The sequence below is a fragment of the Marmota monax genome, unplaced genomic scaffold, assembly GCF_021218885.2.
Source record: "Marmota monax isolate L192 unplaced genomic scaffold, Marmota_monax_Labrador192_F-V1.1 WCK01_AAM20220418_F8-fsc00095, whole genome shotgun sequence".
In the NCBI taxonomy this organism is placed as follows: Eukaryota; Metazoa; Chordata; class Mammalia; order Rodentia; family Sciuridae; genus Marmota; species Marmota monax.
Window position 1 is genome coordinate 6,933,441 of NW_026695244.1, and position 19,652 is coordinate 6,953,092.

The 19,652-nt window shown below is 34.4% G+C and overlaps 1 protein-coding gene across 11 annotated transcripts in view; it reads left to right on the forward strand.

The window, feature by feature from the left end:
- The window catches only part of Pikfyve (phosphoinositide kinase, FYVE-type zinc finger containing), an 87,286-nt gene that overhangs the window by 40,388 nt on the left and 27,246 nt on the right, over positions 1–19,652 (forward strand). For all 11 annotated transcript variants that reach the window (XM_058578139.1, XM_058578137.1, XM_058578138.1 and 8 more), the window contains 10 exons: positions 5,296–5,355; positions 6,940–7,069; positions 7,491–7,671; positions 8,313–8,387; positions 10,321–10,428; positions 13,837–13,977; positions 14,597–14,723; positions 14,971–16,124; positions 17,617–17,717; positions 19,046–19,117. In XM_058578139.1, coding sequence (XP_058434122.1) covers positions 5,296–5,355; positions 6,940–7,069; positions 7,491–7,671; positions 8,313–8,387; positions 10,321–10,428; positions 13,837–13,977; positions 14,597–14,723; positions 14,971–16,124; positions 17,617–17,717; positions 19,046–19,117 — 2,149 coding nt within the window. The remainder of the gene's footprint in view (positions 1–5,295; positions 5,356–6,939; positions 7,070–7,490; positions 7,672–8,312; positions 8,388–10,320; positions 10,429–13,836; positions 13,978–14,596; positions 14,724–14,970; positions 16,125–17,616; positions 17,718–19,045; positions 19,118–19,652) is intronic.

Consider the following 19,652-nt stretch of genomic DNA (forward strand, 5'->3'; position numbering starts at 1 on the left):
ACATCTTTCTACTGGAGTTTAAAAGGCCTATTATACATATAGTATATTTACTAAAAAATTCTCTAATAAAAAGTGAATTAATTTGTTATTTTTAGTTATGTTGATATTAGTCTACTTATTTAATAATAATAATAATGGCCATATCCAAATTGCATTTGGTGTAAAAGGAAAAATTAGATAAATCATTTCTAAAATCTAAGATAGCAGTACATAAAAAATAAAATGCCTTTAAAAAAAATGGATGGTGAGATTTACATTATTGGATATAATTAAAACCAATTTAAATTATAGCCCTAACATGGCATTATGTAAAAGTACATAAATGAAAAAAAAAATGAATGAGTAAATGAATAATTATGGGAGTTTATTATGTCATAATAACTGAAAAGTCATTATTATAAAGTATTTTATTGTATGATTTTACCTGAAGTTTGAATTTTAAACATTTAGTTTTCTCAGGTCAGATTGTCTCTGAACTTAGATCTGGACTGCTTTCCTAATTCTTTGTTCCTCTCTGTTTTGAGCTTAAAAAAAAAAAAAAAGTAACAAATGGGAAGATTTTGAACTTAAATATCTATATTAAAATAATTTGAAAGAAATTTACATTTCTAAACCAAATTTTTCTTAATTGTCAATGTAAGTTATTATCAAGATGTGGTATTTTATATAAAAATAAGAAATTTAGAGAGTGTGGTATAGGAGAAGATTTGACTAGCAAGGAGCATAAGTAAGGTATACATCTTTATGGAAACCCTCAAAACAGAAATTGGATGAATGATGGAGAAAATTTGGGTGTGTATGAAAGGACAGTGAAGCAGACATGACACTTGTGTGAGAATTAACTGTCACCTGGAGGATATTATGATGCTTTTGAGTATTAATTTACAGATGTGGATCAGAGGCAGAATATACCATGACAGAGGACATCTGTTCTGACATATGTATTGGCAGTTTCATTTCACTAAAAGCAGAATATAAAATACATTTGTGACTTGCTGATGCTTTTACCTCTTGGAAAGTTAAGAAAGTTTTGAAAATCTTGAAGAAAGTGATCTATCATCATAGAATTCATAATAGCAAGGGGCACACTACTGAGCACAGTCACACGTGTATTTTAGGAAACCTAACTTTAGAGTGTTGAGAGGGGAATGGATCAGGAGGTTCCAATAATGCCTTTTTTTACAGCACAACCTCACATTTTTCAGGGAGAATAAAAAGGGAAGCACCTGAAGTTGAAAAAGCCATCATACTCCTCTGAAACTTCTTTGATCTCAAACCTTTAAAAAAGTTGTGAGTGGCAATGTTCTTATGATAATGAATCTAAAAGAGGGACCAGCACTCTTAAGGAAAATGACAGGATAGCGGGAGTCTAGATGGCACTAAAGATTGAGATGTCACTAAAGGTTGGAGAAAAGGCCAAGGATATCTGAGAAAAGATATATTGCCATAGCAAGAAAGAAAAATTAGACAAGTTATTTAGGGAAGTCAGTATAATATTGAAAGAAACTTTTCTTTTTCTCTGTCAAGATTTATCTTGTCAGGAAAGAACACATGGTTAAGGGGAAAGCAAAGCCCAAGAGAGAGAAGAGATAGAAAATGTCCTGCTATTTTCAGTGAGTCTGTTGCCAGGTTTAGGCAGACCACATGCCAGATTGTTGAAAGAATTTGGGTCTGAGGTCATGGAGCCAGAGATGATTATTTTGTAAGAATTGTGTAAGGTAAATACAGAATCTAGATGACTATTGATAGATGAGTTACATTTTTTAAGGTGGTTTCTTGATGTGGTATTGGGAGTTGGAAAAATTGTAGGAAAATTTAGTGAATTGGATGTACTGTAATATTTAGAAAAGGATTGTGGTAAAGGGCAGCTGCATTGGTTTACTAAAATAAGTCATTTTGAAAACAACCCCATTTTCATCTTATGTTAATATGAGGTCATTAGATAAAGAGAATATCATAGATACGATTTTATATGATGTTAGGCATTTGATGGTTCTCAAAAACATTTTAGACAACAATGAATTTTGCACTAGAAATGTATTAAAGAGGTAGTTGAAGGCGGTGATCATATTTATTATTTAAAGTACCGGTTTTGGAGCTTTTCAAAAATTGTAAATTGACAAATTATAATTGTATGTGTTTATGGGGAGCAGAGAGATGTTAATAACATGTATACAATGTAAGTCAAGTTAATTAACATATTCATCAACTCATTTACTTATCATTTTTTGTGGTGTAAACTTTTGAAATTTACTATCTTCTCAAGTTTGAAATGTTCAATACACTGTTATTATATTATAGTTATTATAGTCATCATTCTGTGTAATAGATCTCAAAAAACTATTCCCCTGGCTAACTGAAACTTTATATTCTTTGACCACTATCTTCTTTACACCCTAGAATTTCACATTCGCCATTGTACTATGGAATTTTTGTATGAGAAACACACAAATAGCATGATGTGTTTGGGAATGTAGGAGCTCAGCAGAGCCACAATTAATATTAGCATATTAATTTATAGCTTATTTTAATGGTCGGACAAAATGTTAAAAGGGCAATTAATAATTTGATAGCAGCAGGAAAGGGATGATCCTAAATTATACTATAGGGCTTTGTCAATTTGTATTTACTGTTGTACAGTACTTATTTTAAGTTTACACTATGATGGGATTGCAGAAATGTGCCTCTGTGCCCTTCTTTTCTTACTATTTTTTAAAATACTAAGAATTATTCTTTTTCCATTTACTTTATGAAGTTGAAATGTGATAAAAATATTTTGTTCTTTGTTGTTAAAATGATCCTATCAGAAAGTAAAGATTCCTAAAGTGAGCTGGTAATGGTAGTGCATACTTGTAACCTCACCTACTGGGAAGGCTGACACAGGAAAATCTCAAGTTTGAGGCCAGCCTGGGCAACTTAGTGAGACTCTGTATTAAAACAAAATAAAAAGAGGTAGAGATATATATCTCAGTGGTAGGTGTATATATATATATATATATATATATATATAATCTTAGACTTACCTAGCATGTGCAAGGCCCTGGGTTCAGGACCCAGTATGGAAAAAAAAAAAAAAAAAAAAAAAGAGTATGTGAAAGATTAGAGTTCTTCTGCCTGTTTTCATTCCCTTTAAATAAATACAAGTGGGATTAACTATGTTTGATTTTTTTCATTGGAATTAAAGGCAATGCTTATTAAATCTTTACCAATTATTCTCTATCTTTTATGACTGAGGAAATTTGGGTTTATAAAATATGTTGAGGCCTGGAGTTGTAGCTCAGTGGTAAAGCACTTACCTCGCATGTGTGAGGCCCTGGGTTCAGTCCCCAGCACCACATAAAAATAAACAAATAAAAATAAATGTATTGTGTCCATCTACAAAAAAACCGAAAAAACAAAAAACAAAAAACTTTGAAATATCTGCACTTAAAATATGACATTTGATTTGATTAATTTTTCACTATTGGTCTTAGAGAATTGTACAATTGAAATGTGTTTTATTATATGTTGCAAGAAGAATTCTGAGCCATTCTTGGAAAGTTATCACAAGTATGACCTAGAAAGAAAGAGAAAATAATGGCTTCCTTGAGCCTCCAGATATAATTTCCCATATACAGGAAAACATGGGGGAGAGATGCAGATTAAACATACCATGAAGGAATAGTTGCTCAGATCCAGATGTGGGATATTGCACAAAGACATATGGCCTTGGTTGCTTAAAAGTTCTTTATCATGGAAAAGAATAAAGGTAGGAGATCTGTTTTAGATTAAAAGAGAATGAGCAAGCATAGGGCCAAATATTATGTATGAACTTTTTTGGTTATATGTTTGAGGATATTTTGGGAACAGTTGGATAAATTTCAATATGGACCAGTTCTATGATATTAAGGTATTGTCAGGGGCTGGGGATATAGCTCAGTGGCAGAGCCTAACTTGCATGAGGCCCTGGGTTTGATCCTTAGTACCAGAAAAATGAAAAACACATATTGTCAGTTTTCTTAGTCTGTAAATGGTGGTGTGGCTATAAAGAAGCGTGCCCTTATTTTAAAAAGATGCATGTTGAAGTACTGGTAAAATGTGATGTGTGTAATTTTAAATGGGCAAGGGAAAAAGCATATGTATATGTGAAGAGAAAGATATGGCAAGTCCTTAGCAATTGTTGAATGTAGGTGGGGGGTATACAATATTTTCTGTATGCTTGAAATTTTTTCATAATAAATGTTTGGGAAAATCCATAATTTCTGGAGTCTCCTTTGTATTTAAGCTTTAGAGTGAAAAGTAAAACTTGTAAAAGACTTGTAATACATTAGTTGAACTAACAGGATTTAGCATTATTCATTTCTGCAAGGGAAATATAGAAATAAAGCATAACATTGTCTTTATTGTATTTGGCATGGTGCACTTGAATTTTCTAAATAAAACATTTTCTCTGCTTCCTGATTGGGAAGATGATCATAGTGGCTCATAAACATAGTTCCTTTTAAAGCCCATTTGTTTATAAATGAACTTAGAAAAAAATTTGTGGAGAACTTTCACCTTAAAAGAGTTAAATTGTGTTGTGGCTTGCTTTGCATAGTAGACAGAACCCCACTTGAGCTATGCTTGGTCACTCTCCTAGAGGAAAGTTCAAAGGGGAAGTAAAGAGTAAGTTTCACTTTAATATTTTTAAAAGCATTCAGAACCTGTTCAGGAGTTACCTCCTGGCAAATGGCAATGTTGGGTTAGAATTTTTGAAAAACAAAATCTAATTCAAAACTAATTAAAAATCTGATGAGTTATATCTTTATTTTTTTGCCAATGTCACTTTCATATGAATTTGTTTTATAGTTTATATTCTGCAATTTTAAAAAACCTTACATTGTTTTCTCAGATGGCTTCTCTGGGAACTACCTTGTATATAGACAAAGTCATTATGTATTAAAATACAGTTATATATGAGAAAAGCAATGTAATATTTTAGGTTTATGCAAATTACTAAAGATTTCAGTTTTCATAAACTATTTCAGTTTTGGTATCTGAATATTTACTATTTGGAAAAATGATGTTAAAAATGATCTGACATTTGAACTGAGGTGAACTGTTTCATGGTTCTGTTGAGTTATTAAGTTTATTAAGTTTAGTATGAAGTGCAAGTATAAAAAAATTTTAGTCTGAAGCTTTCTTGAGTTCGCAAAGCATTGATGGGTTTTATATGAGTAATACATTGTTGTGTGTGGGTGTGCTCTCTGTATAATTATGCCGGCCCATTATAGTCATATGTCTTTCCTTCCTCTCTGTTCTGTCCTTCGTATGCAGAATATTTGATTTCTGACACTGGAGGACAACAGCTCTCAATAAGTGACGCCTTCATCAAAGGTAATTTTATCCACAACTGTCCATGTGATGGTGTTTCTTTTGCTCAGGAGGGTATCCTTAGGGCTTAACACATTGACTGACAGAGAAGTACTGAAAATATGTTTGATTAGTACTACTAACACAATTTTAATGTTTTATAATGGCTTTGAGAATGTTGAAAGACAAGAATATAAATTTAGATTTGGTTTGAGAGAAGGATCTGAAAAGTAATTGTTTAAAAACTTTTAAAAAGAATTTGATTTTATTCTTTTAAAGGCATGGATAGTGTCCTACATCATGAATACAGTATTAAATATTAATATACGTATCATCAGGGATTGTTAGCTTTATCAAAAAGCTTATAGGCAGATTTCATCCATTTAAGGATGCTGCTTTCCCATGAAGAGTTGGGAAAAGAAATAGACAAAAGAGGCGAAAGAACTAACTTTGCTGATCAGTTTCTTGGGGAGAACAGGAATATAGAAGAATATAAGCCTATTATTACCCATTCCTTATTTAGCTTACTGTAGAGTAAGAACATACCCAGTTAGTTCACAACACTTCTTAGTTTAGGTCTTGAATATGGGAGATGTTCCCTTCCCAGTGTCTTTTTGGCTTCTGGAGTTTTGGATAAAAGAGAAGGTAGGGCAAGTTAGTGCAAGGGAACTGATCTTATCACTTGGCAATCCTTCTAAATAAGCATCTGGTTCAACTGGAAGTTTATAGACTGGCAGTTTATATGATTGAAATGTGCAGGTCTTGTACCTCCCACATCATGCACACATACTTTATGTAATGACTGTTGGACTGTTTAGTGGAAGTTTTTTGCTAGATTGGTATGCTTTAAAAGGGAAAAGGATTAGAGGATTTTTCTAAGCATTACCTATCTCCTTTCTTTCCATTTATTTAGTCACTTCAGTTATTTAGAGTAAGCATCTTTTCTGCAAAACATTTATTATCTGTTGAATTTGTCTTGATTCATTTTTACCCTTTAAAATATTTTAATGATTTTATAAAACTTTGTATAAATTGCTATGTATCATGTTTTAATATTTCTTTGTAGTTTATTTTCAGGTCTATCTTGTTAAAAAGTTTCTTTAAAAGTCTCTGCTAATATTGAAAAAGAAACACCATGAAGGATTGTCTATATAGATTTCTACGTTTTCACCTTCTGTTTTGGGATATCTGAGTTGAGCTTCTTTCTTGAAAGTTCAGTACCCCCACTATTCAGATTTCAGTTGAATGCAGTCAGTTTGTAATTTTATAGGGGAAATTAGCATACATAACTCTCTCTCTCTCTTTTGTGGTGCTGGGAATCAAACCCAGGGTCTTGCACCTGCTAGACAAGTGCTCTACCACTGAGCTATACACTGTCAATCTCTGCTTCTATATTTTTAATGTATTTATATATGTACATATGTTTATTATTATATATATTTTATATAATTTATGTATTTGTTTTACATCTTTGCCCTTTCATACCTGTATTTTATATTGGCTAACTTAAAAAAATTTCAAAAGAAGAGTTGGTAATTTCTAAATATGTGAGTAGATGGCATAAAACATGACAATAAAATACTGACTTCATATTTTATATTTACTTAGAATCCTTATTTAATCGTCGGGTGGAGGAAAAATCCAAAGAGTTGCCTTTCACACCTTTGGGCTGGCATCATAACAACCTGGAGCTCCTAAGGGAGGAGAATGGGGAAAAACAAGCTATGGAGAGATTGCTGTAAGGCAGAGAGCTTTTAAATTTTAAATGTCCATTTTTATGTTCAATGACTTAGCATATGTATAGTTCCTCTTCCTTATAAAGCAAAAAATACAAAGATTACTTAGAAAATAAAGCCGATTCTGATTTCTGATGAAATATCTTATTAAAAAGGGGCTTGTCTGTTCATATTTGAATTTATGTAGTGAAATTTCATTTCAGCAAATTAATGGGGAATATTAGTTGGATTTATTCACAGATTTTATTTATGTACAAAATCATTAAGATACAGATACACCGAGAAAATAAAAATTGACCTAGAAGATTCATCTGTGAGGTGTAATTGAAATGCTTATTTCATTGTAGACTGCTTGTGTATCTTTAGAATTATGTGTTTGGTTATATTAACTATGCACACTTCTTTCTTCTGACATTTTCATAGTTCAGCTAATCATAACCACATGATGGCACTACTCCAGCAGTTGCTCCATAGTGACTCATTGTCACCATCTTGGAGGGACATCATCGTGTCACTGGTCTGCCAGGTTGTTCAGACAGTTAGACCTGATGTCAAGAACCAGGATGATGATATGGATATTCGTCAATTTGTACACGTTAAAAAGGTAAGCTCTGCTAATACTCTGCCTATGCTAGGAATCAGTGAGGCAGGCCTGATAGCATTTTTGTCTTAATGGAAATGTAAAAAGAGTCATTACCCTGAGGATTGCTGAGTGTGGGAAGTTTGGTGTCTGCTCTGTTAGCAGTGCATTTAGGGGTCATGAGGGCCACTCAGAGGAAGTAAGAGGTGGACAGAAGGTGTGAGTTGGGTGGATAATCCCCCAAAATAGTTTCTCCTTTCTTGCTTCCTCTTCTTAAGAAAGAAATCAGTTATGAGAAAATCTTGTTTCAGATTACTGTCACCATTCTGAGGAAAAGCAGTGGGTAATTAATTTAATTAGATAGTAATGGAATACTTTGTATTTTTTACTATGATATTTAAAATAATAGTTTTAATTGCCAAAGCAACTAATTTATTCGATCAGTGAGTATGTTAGAGTACCAGCACTATATAAGAAAATTGGGAGTAGGATGATAATCATGCTGAGATGTCATTAATCATTGGTTGATAGGAAGATTTATATCCTAGAATTTCTTGTCTTTATTTGGATGTGTAGTAGAAAATGTTAGCACCATCTGGCTGGATACTAAGGATTTATCACTTAATTTTATTGTTTTTTTTTTTAAATTTTAATTATTCCATCAGATCCCAGGTGGAAAGAAATTTGATTCTGTGGTTGTCAATGGCTTTGTTTGTACCAAGAACATTGCACATAAAAAGGTAATGTGATTTAGTTCAACAGTGAAATTCAATGAACTGTGGCTCTGTGCTCTGTTAACTAGTCTTCCTGAAACATGGAAAAAAAGGAGAATAAGACATTGAGGGGCAACTAGTAATGTTTGTCACAGGGGTGAAAGTTTGGAGGTTTCTTGGAAGGTCCCTGTTTTAGTCAGCTTTTTCGCTGCTCTGACTAAAGGACCCAACCAGAACAACTGTAGAGGAGGAAAGGTTTATTTTAGGGCTCTCAGTTTCAGAGGTCTTAGTCCATACAAGACTGCTCCATTCCTGGGAGGGGGCGTCTCCAAGTGAGGCAGGACATCATGGCATAAGAGTGTGGCATAGGGAAACAGCTCATGATTTGATCAGGAAGCAGAGAGAGAATCCATTTGCAATATACAAATATATAACCCATAGTCACACCCCCAGTGTGACTCCAATTCCTCCAGCCATATCCCACCTGCCTCTAGCCACCATTCAGTTAATCCCATCAGGGATTAATTCACTGATTAGTTTAATGTTATGACCCAATCATATCTCCTCCAAACCTTCTTGCATTGTCTCACATGTGAGGTTTTGGGGGACACCTCATATCCAAACCATAACAGTCCCCCAGAGCTGATGATGAATGAACTGGAATTTGGATAATAGGCATTCACCAGATGGAAGAAGGAGGCTCAGGCTTCCATATAGGAAGGTTTCAGGTTTCCCTAGGGATACTAAAATCTGAGGGTGCTCAAACCTCTCATATAAAATGGTGTAGTATTTGCATACTTTGAATTATCTCTGTATTACTTATAATAACTAGTACAATGTAAACACTAGATTAATAGTTGCTGTACTGTATATTTAGGGAATAGTGACAAGAAAAAAATCTGCATATTTAGTTAAGTACAGTCCTCCTGCCCATGAATATTTTCTGTCTATGATTGGTTGAATCCATGGATGTGGACCTCGTAGATACAAAGGGCTTCAACTGTAAGGCATTTTACCTCTAGAGGATTGTTAGTGATCAAAGATAAGTAAAAGTTGCCTGAATTCAGTATTATTTTTCAGCAGTGGTCCAAAGTTAGTATTTACATATAGACACTTATTAAAGCGGCACATTACCTTTTAAAGTAGTGCTTTAAATCAGATTAAGTGGGGTTTTTTTGGTGGTTGTTATTGAATTAAGAGGTCAGTGTGTCATGCTGTTTTCAGGAACTGAAGAAAACCATGTGTAACTGTGGTAGAAATGTATGCATGAGTGACCAACTTGTCCTACTGACCATATTTAGAGAATCTTTAATTTGCTAAAAGAACCTTGAATATAGTTCCCCTGCTAGTGAGTCACTGTTCTCAGTACTGTTTGTCAGTTTGGGGTCTCTAAGATGGGTCAGTCTGAAATCTTGATTAGAGAACTCAGTCCCTTTTGCCTGTGACTTTAGTTGCAAGGTTGGCCAGACTCTGTTTTTGGACATGCTTGAAGACTTTCTCTATGAACTTCATGTTACCCAGTTCAGTTTGCCAACTTGTGATTGTTTAGAAATTTATTCCATTTTAAATGTTCAGGAGGCATTTTAATTCTTTTCTTCCTTTTCTATCTTGAATTAAATATGCTTCAAATTTGCTGATCTCTTTGAGTTTTTAAGATAGCCTATCTGTAAGATCCATTCCTACCTCTTCTTACAACATTAGGGGGAAAAGAGTTAAATTATAGAGGAATGGATTCAATTAGTGTTACAAAAGAGTAAATTTTTTAAGAATTTTTCATTGATCAGAAAAGATTACTTGTTTTTTAAAAAATGAAAGAATAACCCAGAAGAATTAAATTAATACTGATATAATGAGATATTTTAAATTAGCAGGAATTAGGAACCATGTGAACTTAATTATTAAAGAAGGTCTGTAAAGTGCAAACCTTTAACAGCTTTAACAGTCTGTTCTTTTTTTCTAGATGAATTCTTGTATTAAAAACCCCAAGATTCTTCTGTTAAAGTGTTCCATTGAGTATCTCTACAGAGAAGAAACTAAGTTTACTTGCATTGATCCTATTGTGCTTCAGGTAAGCACTCACTACTGAAAGTGGTAATTTCAAGGAATGGCTATGTACAATGTTGCTTATCTCAATTATTTTGAAAGGAAACTTGTTGCTCTTGTTTTATTTAAAATTTAGTTATAGAAGACACTTCTATGAATTAAACTTTACAAATAGCTTACTAAAATCTCTGTCATTATTTTTAAAGCTTCAGAGTGTTAAAGGGAAATGTACATGACTGGGAATTTATGGAAGAAAAAAATGAAAATCCAAATATTGTTTTCCCTGGACCATTGATTTACTGAGAGAGTGTCACCAACTTTTCAGATCTCTAAAAGACTTTCCAGTTTGTAATACAGTCATTTTTACTAAAACACATTTCTAGAACATAGCTTGTACGTAGTTAGAAACTTGGGGAATAGTGTCAGATGGAAGCTGCTGGTTCTGGGGCTGTTCCTAAGTATGGGGTTCCAGAATAGCTGAGTAAGATTATAGCCCTCATTTTGGCTGCCACATAAGCAAGAAGTCTCTCAGCTCTATTTTAAGAAATTGAAAGTGAGCATCTGTTGGCAGGACTCTCTCCCCAGAGAGGTGCACCTTCCAGCTCTGGGTGGCTTCTTGGTAGCTCTGCTGCTCTGAGCTCCATTTCCATTTGTACTGCTGTAGTTTTGTGCATTTAAAATTTCTCTTGAGGCAGCCTCCAGCCATGCTGAACTATGTACCTGGTCTGTCCAAGTTCTCTGTTAAGGTTCCAATTAGTGGTTTTGTTATTGCTGTTGCATAGGTTTTAAGTCTTCTGCCTCAACTCTTTTCTCCCATAAATACTATTGTAGTTTGTGGTCATTCAAAATGGAAAGTTTTCACCAATGTAAATATAATACTACAGGGAAACATTTATATTCAATTCAAGAAATATAGGAAAAGCATTTCTTAAAAATTCATGGATAATCACATTTTTCCAAGAGTCATAGGAACAATCACTTTTGTTCTAAATTCATAGGTATCACAGAAAAAGTGAGGAAGTAAGTTGTGCTCAAAGACACAGTGCTTTTATTTATTTATTTATTTTTATGGAGATTGATTAAATATAAGGCACTTAACCACTGAGCCACATCCCCAGCCCTTTTATACATTTTATTTAGAGACAGGGTCTCACTGAGTTACAGCCTCCCTAGGTTGCTAACGCTGGCTGTGAACTTGTGATCCTCCTGCCTCAGCCTCCCAAGCTGCTGGGAGGTGTGTGCCACCACACCCAGCACACAGTGCTTTGGAAACTCTGCTCTTTTACTTAATGAAGTGCGTTACCTGGAACTCTGTCATCTTTGGAATTCAGCTATGTTTTCAGTAAAATGGAGGGGTTTTGATTAGATTTATACCGGTCTTTCTAGCTCTGATTTACTGTGACTTTTTGAGATTTCAAAGAAAAAAAAATATTATTGTTCATGTAATCCAAGATGCTTTGATGTTGGGTTTTGGCTTCAGAGGATTAAACTCCAGGCCTTGCATTTGCTTATCACACCCTCTACCACCAGGCTAAAGCCCCAGATACTGCGCCGGAGGCTTTTTGGTCTCACAGAAGATGTCAGATGACTTTCACAGGATAATAATCACAATTTTATTGATTATAGGGATGTATCCTGATTGTAGACGTATTCAGATGTCTAGAATTGTATGACTTGGATCAACGAACTAGTGTAATTGAAACCAACAGATATTGTTTATAAAAATTTTATACTTCATCTGTTTTGTTAGTACTCCATTCTTTCAGTCCTATTAACAAACTAAAGTCTTTTCATATTAGAGAGGTAAGCTCTGGACAAATATGTAGTTAAGAATCATGGGTTGATTCAGATAACAGAAAGTGTCTTATCTTTTCATCAAAGCTTTTAAACATAGTTTAATGATACCGCTAACATTTTAGTTTGGAATTGATGGAAAGAAAGTACCAGCTGATATGATTTTTTTCCCCTCCTTCCTCCCTCCCAATTCCAGTAATGAAATTAGTAATCAGAGAAGCCTAAAGGTAGATAGTCAGAAAAAGGAACATACAAGGGCAAGAAGATAATTAGGCTGTGATATTATATTGTCTTTACAAGGCCAAACACACTAGGTCTGATGGTTTGCCATGTTCCCCTTTGTGTCTACCTCTTCTTACTCTTTTCTAGCTGAGCTTGGACCAGACCCCTTTTTAAATGCTGTTTCATGTACACTTACAGTAGTTGATTGGAATTGGGTGAATAGGAAATTTATTTGTCATTCCTATAGGAGAGGCAAAATATTTTTAAAAAATCAACTTATTTTAATTATGCTTTATTGGAGCTTCATAAATAACTTTAAATGCTATTAAATTATAAATTAATAAGCAGAATAGAAAATTAATACATTTCACAAAAGACATTCCATTTTGTTAATGATGGGAGAATTTGAAAATATATACAATAATGGAATTTCTCCTGAAATTCTCTTAAGCATAATTGATGGTTCAGAATGATGAATGAAATTCTTGATTGGGTGTGAATTAATTTGGTTACTGATTTATTGTGATAAAAACCATTTAGGTGAGATTCATATTAATAGTCAAGTTGTCCTGATATTTTAATATATCCTGATCTTAAATTGTATGAGGTATAAGGCTAAAAGGACCATACCTCCTAACAGGCAGGTTCATTAAAGGGAATAAACAATAAGCTCTTGCATTTTTGGTGGCTGTGAACATTATTATAGTCTTGCTCAGAAAATACTTTGGGCATATGGAATAGGAGTGGCAAGCTTGCTCAGTTTCAGTTGTCTGCCATCTGGAGCCCAGAAGTTTTATGAAGTAGTTAATGAATTGTTTTGTCTTAATTCTGGTTGTTGTTTTCAATGTTCATTTGCTTTGAAATCAAACATTTGTTATTAAATCATATTAAGCATTAGTTTTAGATCTCTGTAGCTATTCAGGGTGGAATCTGATCAGTTGGGAGATTGGAATTAGGAAAGTAGCTGAAATAGCGTCTGTTTGAGAGTCATTTATTCTGATATCTAGAAAAAGGGTGACTTTTGTTGGTTTCAAAAAAGAGGATTATAACCGTATTAAAAAAACTCAGTAAGTGGGAGCTGTGAGGTTAGAGTTTGGTTGGTCTTGCTGTAGTTTTTTTAAACTCTGAGAGCTAATTAAATGTATTAGTACTTATGGATAATGAAGGACTAAAAATCTTTCAAAGTAAAATTAGTTGGAGATTGCAGTTTCTCCTAATTTTTTTCAGCACAAGTAATATAGTTCAGAATGATTAATGAAATTCTTGGTTGTGTTTGAATTAATTTGGTTATAGATTTATTTGTGGAATAAAAATGTTTAGGTTGAAAGCAATTTTAATTGTCAAGTTATCCTGATATTTTAATATGTCCAGATCTTGAATTGTAACAGGCATAATATTTCTGATTTATCTTACTTAGGAAAGGGAATTCTTGAAGAATTATGTCCAGCGAATAGTTGATGTTCGACCTACATTAGTTCTGGTTGAGAAAACTGTGTCTCGGATCGCCCAGGACATGTTACTGGAACATGGCATTACTTTGGTCATTAACGTAAAGTCAGTGAGTTCTTATTTTTTTTATTTTTATGTCACTTAAATCCATAGCTTTTCACTTTATATTTGTGCATGGTAGGTCTACAGTTATCTTTATTTCTTTGCTGCACCGTAGAAGACATGGTAGGTATTTCATTATTAAGACTGAAGAATCTCAGATTAGAAGAAAATCTGCTTGATTATATGACATTTACTAAAAGTTTAATTAGCAAGTATTTGTTGGTCTTTTATTTTGTTTGGGGAATTGTACAGCAGTAAAAATGTTCTCTCCTTTGAAAAGATTACCCTCTGCAGAATAGAGGCCAATTCTAGGGAGTTTTTCTTTCTTTTCCTCCACAGTAGCTTGTGATAATGCATGATACTCAAATGCATTTTGATAATATTATTAGTATGGGTATTGTATTTTAGTGGGCATGTTTTAATTACTTAGCAACCCAGTGTAGACTTAACTCTGATTATTGTTTATAATGTTCGTTTGCTTTGAATTCTAGAATAAAAAACTGATTTTAATTATTAAAATTAAGGAAATTCACTATGAGGTTCACATCCCCATTACTTTTCCAGGTTAAATTCACTAAGGTTTTTATTTTTTTCTAATTTTGTAATACAGTGTTTTTCTCTTGTAGCAAGTTTTAGAACGAATCAGTCGGATGACTCAAGGTGATTTAGTGATGTCAATGGACCAGCTACTCACAAAACCACACTTGGGCACTTGTCACAAATTTTATATGCAGATATTTCAGTTACCTAATGGTGAGTGATCTTTGGCATAGATTCACTTGAGATTGGGGATTTCAGAGATTGAATGAACTCCTTAGTATTGCAACATTTAGTTAGTAGGAAATATCAAGCAGCAGTGGTTAAGTGAGTGTAGGCAACTGTAGTCTTATTCTTGGAAGGGTGGTTTTTGTTTTTAAGATGTTAAGGTAGTGAATTAATTCTGTTGGGACTACTAGATTATCACCTAAACCTTCTTAACTTTTTGTTTGTTTATTTGTAGAACAAACCAAAACACTGATGTTTTTTGAAGGCTGCCCGCAGCACCTAGGCTGTACAATCAAGCTCAGAGGAGGCTCTGATTATGAGCTGGCTCGAGTCAAGGAGATCCTAATATTTATGATCTGTGTAGCCTATCATTCTCAACTAGAAATCTCCTTCCTCATGGATGAATTTGCTATGCCTCCCACATTAATGCAAAGTCCTTCATTCCATTCTCTGATTGAGGGACAGGAGGAAGATGGGGCTGTGCAGGAGCAGTATAGCAGAACCTCCCTTCCCCGGGATCCTGACTACCCTCCTGAGTTTCTGCCCTCTGATGATAACACTTTGCTGGAATCCAGGATTATGTTTGAGAAGGGTGAGCAGGAAAATAAAAGTATTCCACAGACTGTTGCCTCTTTGAAGCATCAAGAGTATGCCACCTCTGCTTGCCCAGCTGGTGTCCCCTGTGCTCTTTTCCATTTGGTACCAGAATCATTGTTGCCACTTCATGTGGACGAACAGGATGCTGTCAGCAATCAACAGCCAGAGATTTTGCAGCAAATAGATGAGCAAGATCCCAAAAGCCAGATGAGAACCTTTAGAGACCCTCTACAGGATGACACTGGATTATATGTTACTGAGGAAGTTACCCCCTCTGAAGATAAACGAAAGACTTATTCTTTGGCCTTTAAACAGGAGTTAAAAGATGTGATCCTTTGTATCTCCCCAGTAATCACATTCCGGGAACCTTTCCTTTTAACTGAGAAGGGCATGAGATGCTCTACTCGAGATTATTTTCCAGAGCAGATTTACTGGTCTCCTCTTCTCAATAAAGAATTCAAAGAAATGGAGAGCAGGAGGAAGAAACAGCTGCTCAGGGATCTCTCTGGGTTTCAGGGCATAAATGGAAGTATTCAGGCCAAGTCGATTCAAGTCTTGCCCTCGCATGAGCTAGTGAGCACTAGGATTGCTGAGCATCTAGGTGATAGCCAGAGCTTGGGTAGAATGCTGGCTGATTATCGAGCCAGAGGAGGAAGAATTCAGTCAAAACATTCAGACCCTTTTGCTCACTCAAAGGATGCATTTGGTACTGCCAGTGGCAAATCAGGAAGCAAAACTGAGAGTGATGAAGAGAGAGGGCTAATTCCAGGTGATGCATTGTGGTCCACAAAGGTAAGCCACGGCACTGGCTTTACACTTTGCATTGTTATCTAGCTATGAAAGTGATCTTTTTCTTTTGTTTTCTAGAAAGAAAGATTTGTTTATGGTCACATTACTAATAATGGTAGTAATTAATGAAGAAATTTACTTTAAGATGAGAAAATGCAATTGCTTAATAAAAAAAGACATTCAGATTCATTCCTTATCAAGGAAATGCTAAATAGTAGTGGTGTTAAACAATTTTTTATTTGTGAGACTGGCAAAAAGATCCACAATTAATGAGGGTATGGAAAAAACAACTTGCATAAATTTCTATACACTTCTATAAATTTCTTGAAAGTGATAGGGAGGTATCTTAATGTATGGGTACATTTATATGCCTTTGACCCAGTCTTCCTACTCTTTATAATCTATTGTTGAAGAACCAATTAAATCTGTTTGTATAAGGATACTTGCATTTGGTAAGAATATATGTACTAGGATATTTATTGAAGCAATGTGTTTAGTTGTTTGTAGTGAAAACAATGATTTGGATTGCATTTAATGACATGGATAGAATTGGTGATACATTTTTGGTTTTTTTGGTGTGTGTGTTTGTGGTAATGGTGATTGTACCTAGAGATGTTCTATCACCAAGCTAATCCTCAGCCCCCCACCTTTAATTTTTTTTTTTTTTTTTGCAACATAGTCTAGCTAAATTGTTGAGACTGACTTTGAATTTGACAATTTTCCTGACTCAGCTTCTTGAGTTGCCAAGACTATAGGCAGACACTACGACATCTGGCTTTGTGATATATTGTTGTGTGTTAACAAGGAAGTTGTGTTTTAATATATGTAGCCCCATTTTATAATTTTTATAAAACAAAATTTTGTTTTATAAAAATTATAAAAAGTTCATACTTATGAGGGTATTTGTGTGTGTGGATGTTTTAGAGAGCTAGAGGATGGACATATGTTTTTAAACTACAAACCACTGAGCTTGGGAGGTGGGGTGGAAGGCTTCTCCTCAGATGCGCAGAGGCTTCGTGTATTTTAAGAACTTCTTTTTGGATTTCTGTAGCATAAATTTGAATTTCAACAGATAGAAGTTGCTACCTCATAGAGATCAAAAACAGGCATAAAATACAGGTGAGGAAATACCTTAGAATTTAGAATTCTGGGCATCTCTGATTAATGTTTTATTCAGTTATCAGGTCAGACTTTCATATGGACATTTTAGTTTCATTTTTCTCCCCAAATAATACAGTTTTGAAAGAGTATTTAAGAAAACAAACTATTTAGTATCTTTTTATATTTTAATTTAGACTTTTTAGATTGTCTTTCTTCAAATAGCAACTGTTCTTCTTCCTTAAATATAGTTTCTTGTAGTATTAAATCCTCAGCAGAACTCCTGCAGTGATGACAGGAGACTTTACCAATAGAGTGGAACATATTGTGTGTTAGAAGCAGGTGGAGTTGCGATGTATTTTGACTTCCAGTGGCTCATGTGTTCCTTCTCCTTCAGGTGGACTGTCTGAATCCTGCTAACCATCAAAGACTGTGTGTGCTTTTTAGCAGCTCATCCGCCCAGTCCAGCAATGCTCCCAGTGCCTGTGTCAGTCCTTGGTAGGATTCTTCTCCCTGTAAACTATTGCACTTAAGAACAGAATTCTAGCAACTGAAAAAAATGTAGACATTCATACTTGTTTTTAGGTAGATGACACATTGCTGGTAATAGCTAAGTTGACAAAACTCTGAAATTTGTAAATATGTAATTTGTTTATGGGTAGAAATAATTGAGAATAACCTGAGAGTGAAAAAAATGTGAGGGATAGAAGAGAAATTTGTACTTACAGAAAGAAAGTTGACACACGCAAGTTGAATTTTGATAATAACTGTTAGGCAAGTTTTTCTTCAGATACTATTTTTATAAAAGCAATCAGCCTTTTGCTTTATTGTTTTTATTTTTGGTGCTGGGGATTGAACCCAAGGGCTTTGCACATATTAAACATGTGCTCTACCATTGAGCTATACCCACAGCCCAGCCTTTTGCCTTATTAATGGGTTTTATTCTAAAGCTTAATTCTCTGTTGATTGACAGAAACACATTTTATAACGTTATAAATTATTGTTTCAAATCATAGGCACATGAACCTCACATAGACTATATAGTTTTACATGACATAGCTTACCTTTAGTTTAACATGTACCTTGTAGCTCAGTGGTAGAGTGTGTGTTTATTGTATGTGAGTCTCTGGGTTCCATCCCCAGTACCACACACAAAACAAGACAAAGTACTATAAGAATGTAATTGTACTTTCTGCAGTATTGTTTCCATGACAAAACACTTACTTCCAGAAGTGATATTCTGGAAGTGGGATAGCAGTGGTATAGGTCCAGTAGGCAGATTGGGGTTGGGGAAGCCCACAGGGATTTTCTCTGTAAGAAAAGGGACTCCTTAGGTCAAAATTTGAATAAGAAGTGGGGTTTTAAAGGCATATAACCTAACTCTCTCGTTTGTGAGCATTTGTAGATTAGATAAAAAGTTAGCAGTTGGATGCTTAGTAAGAAGAGCTGCTGTTCTCCATGCTCAGTAAAGGTGTGGACTAGAGAGCAGAAGACAGAGTCCTTTTTATGTTTAGGAGGCGTAAGGTTTTGTAAAGGAAACTTTTACCTCTTTCTAACTCAGATCAGTTTTACTTAATTAATATTATAGTTTAGCATCCTCATTAAATAATATCATAAGGTACTAATGGACTGGGAGTGGAAAAGATGGTATGGTGTTGCTAGTCCGAACTTGTTTTACAAGATGATGTAAAACCTGTTCTATAACGACAAATATTACCTCCTTTAATACTTCATTATAAGCCCATTTTATAATCAGAATGTGTGGTCTCATGAAGTGTATTTGCTGCGTGGTCCTTGTGTTTCTAAGAAGTGATCTCTTCTTTTAGGATTGTAACAATGGAATTTTATGGGAAGAATGATCTTACATTAGGAATATTTTTAGAGAGATATTGTTTCAGGTAAGAGCTAATTTCCTTGTGTTCCATTATGGCTTTTTGAAGACCAGAATTTCAACCTAAAACATAAGTATGAGTTTGGTGTCAAGTGTTATATGGTCCTCACTTTAACACCACATTAAACCATGCCATGCAAAGAAGTAATCTACTTCATATTCAAATTGGGATGTCTTATACGGCACTTTTCTCATATATTTATCAATCTAATAACCTTGCCATCCCTAGGGCTTTTTCAAATGTCTTGTCCATACAGTGATTCAAATGATAGGCAAGGGAAGTGTTGGAGTCAGCTAGCTAGACCTCATTTTAAATCTTAGAAAAACAAATGCCAAATGTCTTCTTTGATATAATGAGAGCAACTAAGAACAGAGCAGGGAGGAAGAGCATGAGGAAAAGATTAACATTAAACAGAGACGAGAGGTGGGAGGGAAAGGGAGAGAGAAGGGAAATTGCATGGAAATGGAAGGAGACCCTCATTGTTATACAAAATTACATATAAGAGGTTGTGAGGGGAAAGGGAAAAAAAAAAAAACAAGGG